This window comes from Podarcis liolepis, assembly GCF_965112155.1.
Source record: "Podarcis liolepis genome assembly, chromosome: 2".
In the NCBI taxonomy this organism is placed as follows: Eukaryota; Metazoa; Chordata; class Lepidosauria; order Squamata; family Lacertidae; genus Podarcis; species Podarcis liolepis.
The window spans coordinates 23,018,662-23,027,859 of record NC_139555.1 but is presented as its reverse complement, the minus strand read 5'-3'; the positions used below and the strand labels follow the sequence as shown (position 1 = coordinate 23,027,859).

The window sequence follows — 9,198 nt, the reverse complement described above, 5'->3', positions numbered from 1 at the left end:
TCTGATGTCAGTGTGCCAGACCGAGACTTTGATCTCTGGCATCCTCCCAGAGTGGTGTAGTGGATAAGAGCGGTAGATTCGTAATCTGGGGAACCGGGTTTGCGTCTCCGCTCCTCCACATGCAGCTGCTGGGTGACCTTGGGCCAGTCACACTTCTTTGAAGTCTCTCAGCCCCACTCACCTCACAGAGTTGTTTGTTGTGGGGGAGGAAGGGAAAGGAGAATGTTAGCCGCTTTGAGACTCATTCGGGTAGTGATAAAGCGGGATATCAAATCCAAACTCCTCCTCCTCTTCTTCTCCCAGACCAGGGGTGGAATTTAGACACATTTCTGAGTGTATCTAAACCTCTCCTTTCCCTTTCCTTCCCATTGTTTCCAACATCCTTTGCCAACACGGTCAGGGGCAATAGACGCCGAATTCCACAATATCTGGAGGGCCCCACTTTGGCCCACCAACATCTAGAGAGCCACGGGTTCCTCGTTCCTGGACTGTGAGGCTATAGGACGGGAATGAGGAGCCTGTGGCTCTCTAGATGTTGGTGGGCCAAAGTGGTGCCCTCCAGCTCCCATCTGCCCCAATCAGCATGGCCAGGGATGACAGGCGTTGGAATAGAAGAACTTCTGGAGGGCTACAGGTTCCCCATAAGGGCAATAGTTGGAAAGAAAATGGGACACACCATACCATACCTGGACTTAAGAGAGTCACTTCTAAAGCTCAATATAGTTTCTTAGATGAACTAAGAAAGAGATGCCCACTGAGGAGCAGATCAGGCTCAACAAGGGTGGAATCTACACACATGTACAAACCATTCTGAAAATGCTTTTTTGTTTTGTTTTTAAAAATACATGTACAGTACATTAAATTTTCCATAAGGTTTGCCATCGCCATCAAGTGTCACATTGCATATTGCACTTAAAACACGCTTCAAATGTTTTATTTGCAGCCCTATGGCTGAGTCCAAGGATGTAGGAAAGCTCTGCCATGTACAAGATGAATATTATAGGGCAGCCATGCGTCCGGGAATTTTCCCGGACATCAACGGGATTTCAAAGGTGGAATTGATGTCCGGGGGTGGGGATTTCCGAAAGGGTGGCGCTTTGTTCTGGCTCTGAGTCAAGTCAATTGAAAACTTGCAGGATTTTTGGGTGCTCAAAAAAATAAAAACAAAAAGCTGAACAACTTGGGTGGGGCGTTGTCTAAAAAAATTGCTCAAGAATGTTCTTTTCAAAAAAAATAGCTCAATAATTTTGGCATCTTCCTTAAAAAAAAAGTCAAGTCAATCGAAAAATCATGGGATTCTTTTGACTTGGGGGGTTGCCTTTTAAAAAAAGCTTGCGTAGCAAGGTATTGAACTTGGTGTTTTTTTTAAAAAAAGCTCAGCAATTTCCTTTAACAATAACTTTCGGGGTGCCCTGGTGAAACAATCTGGCAACCCCGGTAACCATCTGTCTGTTTCAGACACACGCGGCCTTTTTCGGACACACAAGCGAAGGGGACCGTTTGCAATGCGTGCTGCATTTAAATCGCGTGTACAAATGAGCAACCGCGGCTTAGCTCTTATCTGTGAAAGCGATCGCGCCCCGTGTGTTTTCTGGACGCGGCTTTTCGCGGGTGCAAAGAAGATCTAGCTCAGGCGGCAGCATCCGCAGCATCAGCATCATCCCCGAACGAGCTCCCTTCTCGCGCGCCCCCTTCCGCCTCTCCCGGAGAAGCGCAGGCAAAGCCCGGCCACGTGACCCGCTCCGGCCCTGCCGCCGCTTCCCTCCCTCCCTCCCCCCTGTCGGAGCGGAGCGATCCGAGGCAAGCAGGCGAAGAAACAAGATGGCGGCCGGCGGCGATCCCGAGCGGGACGCCGGCCCTTCGCATTGAAGCCCCTCGGCCCGAGCGGCTCGCCGGAGGCCCTCCTTCCCCGGCGAGGGAGGGGGGGGCGGGGGAGAAAGAGCGCAACCGCCCGCTCGGAAAAGCCACCCGAAGGCCCTCGCGCGCGCACACACCACCTCCCCCCTCAGCGCTCTCGGCCAGCGCCCAGCGATGCGGGGCCGGCGAGGCAGGCCGCCCAAGCACCAGCAGCCTGCGGCGGCCCCGGCTCGGGCGAGCACCCCGGCTCCAGCAGCCCCGCCGCCGGGCCCTATCGGGGGACTCCGCTCCCGCCTGAGGGGCAGCAGCCGGGGCAGGTGGGCGGCCTCGGCCCAGGCTGCCGGGGCTGCAGGGCCCAAGCCGAGGGGCGCCGCTGCCCAGGCCTCCCCCTCAGTCAGGGGAGGCGGCAGGAGGAAGGGCGGCAGCAGCAGCACCCCTGGCGGGGGAGGCAATAGCGGCCGGGGCAGGGGCAGGTCTGCTACTGCTGGAGCGGCGGCGGCGGGAGGAGGAGGAGGAGGCAGCCAAAGCAGGGCGCCCGCCGCCGCCTCAGGTGGTGGTGCTTCTTCCTCCGCTCCCAAGAGGAGCGGCCGCAGCAGCCAAGTGGTTTACGACGACCATGAGAGCGACGAGGACGAGAGCGCCGTGTCCGACGACGAGGAAGGCGAGTCCGGGGAGAAGCCCGACTCCGGGGAAGACGAGGCCGTGGCGGAAGAAGAGGAGGAGGAGAACGACGACGACGACTCGGATTACCCCGAAGAGATGGAGGAGGACGAGGACGACGACGCCAGCTACTGCACGGAGAGCAGCTTCAAGAGCCACAGCACCTACAGCAGCACCCCGGGTACGGCGAGCGGGGGGGGGGTGTCTAGGGCCCGGGGTGGGGGGTCGCCCCCACTTGTTCCACCCCGGAGCCCATCGCCTTAGGGAAGGGGTGGTGGACGGGTTTTTGTTTTAGGGGGGTGGGGGTTAATGGGGTGGTGCTGAACCCCCCCCCCTCCGTCACGGGGATGCGCGCGGCAAGGGGGGCAGATGTGGGGAGAAGGGAAGCGAGGGGCTCCTGCAAGAAGAGGGCAAGGTGAGGGAAGCCACAGTGGCAGAACTTGAGAGAGAGAGAAAATAAATAGCAATCCTGGGCTACTTGTTCGCAGGAAGAGATGGCAAACATGGTCTGAGAACAGGGGTTCCCAGTTAGGGGCCCCATTCGTTGCCTCCCTTGTCTCTAATTTTTTTGGTCATTTTTGTGCATGGTAATATCACACATTTTATGGCCTGCTGTTGTTGTTTGTTGCTGTTTTTAGTGCATACCAAAACTCCTTTGCTTCTTAGGGACTACCCTACATTTTGTGCAGGGAATTGTTTTGCAGAGGCAGCCACCATGGAGTTATCAACATGTTCCAAAGCGGGGAGGGGGGGTGTCCGTGGCTCTTGAAAAATAGACGGTCATTACAATGGGGGTCCACGGGATCCACCGCCCCATCCTTTGCCCTACCCCCCAACTATTTTTTTGTCTTTTTTGCATGGTAATATCACATATTTTACGGCCTGTTGTCCTTTTCTTAGTATACCTAAACTCTTTTGCTTATTAGGGGCTGCCCCACATTTTGTGCACGGAATTGCTTTGCAAAGCATCAACATGTTGCAAAGCGAGGGTGGGCTGGGGTGTCCGTGGCTCTTGAAAAATAGGGGGTCCTCAGTAATCAGCTAATTGGGAACCACTGTCTTGGAAGAATCAATTGGGGCTGAGCGAAATAGCAGGGGAAAGGGAGCATGCATGTGATGCTTGGGGAAGGTGGGGGAGTATCTTGCAGACTCTTGACTTTGTGCAAAACTAGGGGGTGGTGTTTTTGTTTACAAAGGAAAGCAGTGCGTTGGGAATAGAGATCAAATTATTGGCGGAAGCGCAGTATGGTTTAAATCATCGCGTGCAAGCCCATCACATGTATTTGTAGTAATTGAAAACATTCAAATGGATATCTCTTTCTTTCTTTCTTTATTCATTTTCATTTACCAATTTTTGTTATGCAGCAGTGTTTGCTTCCAGCTTGTTTTAAAGAGAGCTTGTGGTTTTTAATTTTACGGTGACCTTGCCAGTTCAACCATTGGAAGAAATTATATTCAACTTTTTAAAACTTGTTATAAGAGTTTGATTGTAGTATGGATCATGCTGAACTTCTGGCATTTTAAGAATGTTTTGGGGGTTTTATTTAAAAAGGTATATTTAATCCAGCAAAATATTATTGCATAAAATCTTACACACTTAACTTTCCTTATTTGGTGGCAACTATTTTTATATACTTGCATGTGTTTTATCAAGTATGTAAACAATCAGGATTGGGACATATATTGGTAGATGTGATTGATATGACAGTTCTGTGCTTTTACAGTTTGACAAGGACAACCCCAGTGTGGAATATTGAAATAGCTTATATTTTACTAAATATGCCTGTATAGTACAGTGGCTGTGTGAAAGTTATGGGGGAAAATTGGACCCATTTTTCATCTGTATCACAACATCAAAAGACGCAGTTCTCTATATTAAAATGGATTTTGAGTTTTCCAAGAGGCAGTTAATTTTGTTTCTTGTTAAGGTGCTTTTATAAAGGCAAGCTTTCCTAATTCACAATATGAGAGTGAACACTGCATGAACAAGTTTAAAGTTTTGTTGTAATGGTTCCTAGCTGTGGTTTTTCCCTTCACTGTTGCTTTTCAATGGCAAGGGATTATTTCATAGTACTAATAATATTTTTCTATATCGATAACATAGGAACTGAATTTTGATCCAAGGAGACCTTAATAATTGTTCACCTGTAGGAAAGCAAATGTTAGTGCTGTTTAGTGTGCTTCTAATGTGTATATTTTAATTTGGATATGATTCAGTTTCTGAATGGATTTGAATAAACTCTTAACACAGTTCTAAAATGTTAAGTGTTAATGTTAATCAGATCAGTTCAGAAACTGAATCATACCCAAATTAAAATATGTACTGTTTTGTATCTAATTTGTGTTGTATGCTAACATTGTGCCATTGATAGATATTTGATGTCTTGCAGTGGAGATGACTTTTTCACACACATACAGTGATTATTCTAACTTTTTTAAAAAGAGTTAAGAGTTGGTGTTAAGGGTCATTCCATATCAGGTGATCCAATCACATTTACCTTACCATTTTATATTGCTTCCACTTTCAGTTTCCTAAAAGTAGTATAAGAGAGGGTCCCAGATTTCAGTTTTAAATTTTTTATCCCATCCTGTTTTTGAGTTATGAGGGTTTGAAATTTCAAAAAATTGGCAGTTTTGGTCTACACAAAAACCTTACAGTCTCAACCTAGAACTGAGATATGTCAAGACTAAAAATACCAATCTCTTCAGAACATCATTGGCTTTAATATGATATGTCACATGATCACCTTACTTTACATTTTAAAGTTAAGTTGCAAAATTTTAAAAAGTGATTAAAAATATGTTTACAAAATCCAAAAAATGTATTGATTATTTAATATTTCTAAGCGCTACCTGCAAAATTTCATCTTGGGATCTCAATGAGATCAATATATATATATAGAGAGAGAGAGTACATACATGTCTGCCTTACTGGGTTCTACTTAGGATAAATGGGTCTTCTTGGAGTAAGATATAAAAGAATAAACTAGGCTTAAAAATATAATATCAGTTATTTTTCAGGCATCTGAAAAGCTAGTCAGGCTTTTCATTTAAAAATGTGTTCTAAAAGCAGAGTGATAGCTTGCTATTGCTTGATAGAATTAATGCTTTGAAAGAATTATTGTTTGTACTTCATTTCATGAGTTATCTCAGTTCTGAGCTGAGTTCTTAGTTTTTTGCCCGGCAAGACCAAAATTTTCAATTTATTATTATTTTTAATTTCCAACCCTCATAACTCAAAAACGGGATGAGATAAAATATTAAAATTTTAGATTTAAAGTTAGTTTTGATCATTCAACAAGTACAAAATATTAAGGAAATTGGATGACATAAGGTTATATATATATATATATATATATATATATACCGTATTTTTGCACCATAACACTCACTTTTTTCCTCCTAAAAAGTAAGGGGAAATGTCTGTGAGTGTTATGGAGGGAATGCCTACGGGTGGCATGCCTACGGATTTTCCTCCTCTAAAAACTACGTGCGTGTTATGGTCGGGTGCGTGTTATAGAGCGAAAATACGGTATATATGTGTGTATATATATATATATATATATATATATATATATATATATGCTTTCTTAGATTTTCATATATAATCACTTCACACGGAATGACCCTTAAAACAAAACAGCCAGATTTACTTTACAGGTATTTCTTGCGGCTGCTGCTTCTTTCTGACAGTTGGTGTCAGGCTTTCCTTGTTTTTACAATGGCCAATGATGGTCCATCAATCGGGTGCAGTAGCTACTTATGTTTTTGTTGTCCTGGTTCATCAGCAGCGAGGTGGTATACACTTGTCAAATCATGCCTGCCCTGCTGCTCCCCTCTTTGCTGAACAAGGAGGAACCAAACCAGAGCACTGGCCTAGAGATAACAAGAAGCAACATAATGCTAATCTACTGCTGTAGTTTGTTTCCTCCTCATGGGGAACAACTGAAGAGTAGGGTAGGTGAACTTGAACAGTGTGCACCTGCAATCTGCTGGCTTCTGGTATGACATGGTTTGTTTGGCCCTACCATAATCTTTTGGTTGTGATGGTGTACTGGATGGCAAGTATTGCATCTACCTGTTGACTACTTGGTTCACACACACCCACATACAGTGGTGCCTCGCAAGACAAAATTAATCCATTCCGCGAGTCTCTTCGTCTTGTGGTTTTTTTCGTCTTGCGAAGCACGGCTATTAGCGGCTTAGCGGCTATTAACGGCTTAGCGGCTTTAAGAAAAAGGAAACAAACTCGCAAGAACTCGCAAGACGTTTCGTCTTGCGAAGCAAGCCCATAGGGAAATTCGTCTTGCGGAACGACTCAAAAAACGGAAAACTCTTTTGTCTATCGAGTTTTTCGTCTTGCGAGTTTTTCGTCTTGCGGGGCACTACTGTACACAAACACACCCTAGAATGTGTGTTGATGCTATAGATATTAGTGTTAGAAACTTAGGTGTATAAGCTAGGCGCCAAATGGCTCCTTAAACCAAGGTTGCAGTTGCTAAAATGGAATTTCTAGTTGCCATTTTGGGGCAAGACAGCTCTAAAGTCTTGTTTTTCAAATGATGGACTGACTGATTGATTCTCAGTTAAACACATGGCTAGTTCAAGAGACAACCTTGAGCTAGGTTAAGAGCTTTGAGACCTTAAAGAAGAAAAGACTGTCAGAGACAGTCCATGTATATTTTGGCCTATTCTGATGTCTTAATGGTGACCGCTCCGGCTCAGGCTGCACAGAAAAGGCAATTTGGTTCCAGAAATGCATTCCAGTTGTTCAGATAAAATATAATGGATAGAGTTCTACAGGATGGGGTATTAGTGTGTGAAAACAGTCCAGATCCAGTAATCCTCAGATGGTGGAGATGGCAGGCACCATCCCAGGCATCTTCACTTGGTCACAAGTGGTCGAAAGCTAATTTCGAACACTACTGAGAATGTGAAGGGACGCGGGTGGCACTGTGGTCTAAACCACAGAGCCTAGGGCTTGCCGATCAGAAGGTTGGCAGTTTGAATCCCTGCGACAGGGTGAGCTCCCGTTGCTCGGTCCCTGCTTCTGCCAACCTAGCAATTCGAAAGCACGTCAAAGTGCAAGTAGATAAATAGGTACTGCTCTGGCGGGAAGGTAAATGGCGTTTCCTTGTGCTGCTCTGGTTCGCCAGAAGCAGCTTAGTCATGCTGGCCACATGACCTGGAAGCTGTACGCCGGCTCCCTCAGGCAGTAAAGCGAGATGAGCACCGCAACCCCAGAGTCGTTCACAACTGGACCTAACAGTCAGTGGTTCCTTTACCTTTACTGAGAATTTGATGTTTCTGGAAAATAATTCTGAGTAAATGTAAAATTTACAACAGGCATAGGCAAACTCCGGCCCTCCAGATGTTTGGGACTACAATTCCCACCATCCCTGACCTGTCTTGTTAGCTAGGGATGATGGGAGTTGTAGTCCCAAACATCTGGAAGGCCGGAGTTTGCCTATGCCTGATTTACATTATGCCAGTGAGCACTGTACAACAGTGGCCCAGTGTTGTGGTAATATGTGCCTTATAGACTTACAAGCTCTTTCCTTCCCCGCTTTGCATACAAGTTCTCCCTCCGTTTGCTTTTCACAGGCAGTGTTAAGACTCCTTCAAACTAGAGTTTGTTAGAAGGCAGCTTTTCAAAGTGCTATTCAAGCTAACCATGGTAAGTGTAAATGTCAATGGAGAAATAGCACATCTTGGTAAGCAGAGCAGGGGATTAATGTGCAAGCTTGTATTTTTGCAACATTACAAAGCTTTAGTAATCCATTCCGTGGCCTCAACAATGCACTCCTTGGAAAATGGTGTAAAGGCTGGGGGTGGAAGAAGAGAGCTGTTTAAAAGTTACACTTTATCAACTGGTGCTCTGTTCACACTGATATGTCGCAGTTGTCATTCAGGATCACAGTGGGCATGGTTATGCCTATTGTTGATTAAACTTCACTCACTTTGACTGAAAAACTCCACAAACGGTTGCACGTCCTATGGTCACATCACACAGAATTAGTAGGGCTTCTGCCAGAAGTGGGCAGGGATGCCTTCCAGTATTTGATTACCTTTTGCACAAGTGGCATGTCAGTTGCAATATATATCACTCTGCGCTGAGCTAAGGTTAGGGGTGCTGCTCTGTTACGTTGTATGCACTCTTCTGAGGTCCATTGAACCTCCCCGAGAATTTTCATTGCGGAAGTGAAAACGCTCTTCACAATCCATGAGAACACCCAACTTAACTGTCACATGACATAAATCGGTAGGCATGTAATTAAAGCTTTCATTCAAAAAAGGCTTGGATTAAATAACAGTTTATTTGAATAGGACGCCAGCCCATTTTGGCCTTGATTGCACTCCCCTTACAAAATCAAATTCATAGTTTCGAAGTACTCCTGTACTTGGCCTTGTTTTAAGATGCCACCAAAAGTGCTTTTACCCAGCTTTGGCTGGTGCATCAGCTTTTCCATTCCTCTTACAGTCACTGTCACACCTGGCCACATCCCTTTCTGCATTAGTTATATGCTTATTCGGGCATTCTCTGTGACAGTACCTTAGATGTGGAACTCCCTCCTCTAAGAGGTTAGCTTATCTTCCTCCCTCTTCGTACTTTGCCAGGAATTGAGGATGTTTCTTTTTAAACAAGCCTTTGTGTCTGCTGTTGCTTTATGTAAGTTGTTT

At 45.5% G+C, this 9,198-nt stretch overlaps 1 protein-coding gene across 29 annotated transcripts in view; it reads left to right on the top strand.

Annotated features, from left to right (window-relative positions):
- The first annotated feature begins 1,807 nt into the window (after positions 1–1,807).
- The window catches only part of BPTF (bromodomain PHD finger transcription factor), a 67,941-nt gene continuing 60,550 nt past the window's right edge, over positions 1,808–9,198 (top strand). For 20 of the 29 annotated variants that reach the window (XM_083489736.1, XM_083489735.1, XM_083489747.1 and 17 more), the window contains exon 1: positions 1,809–2,698. In XM_083489736.1, coding sequence (XP_083345862.1) covers positions 2,032–2,698 — 667 coding nt within the window. In that variant the 5' untranslated portion in view covers positions 1,809–2,031. Of the gene's footprint in view, positions 2,699–9,198 lie in introns of all 29 variants that reach the window. The other 9 variants (XM_083489748.1, XM_083489750.1, XM_083489739.1 and 6 more) reach the window with 2 other exon arrangements.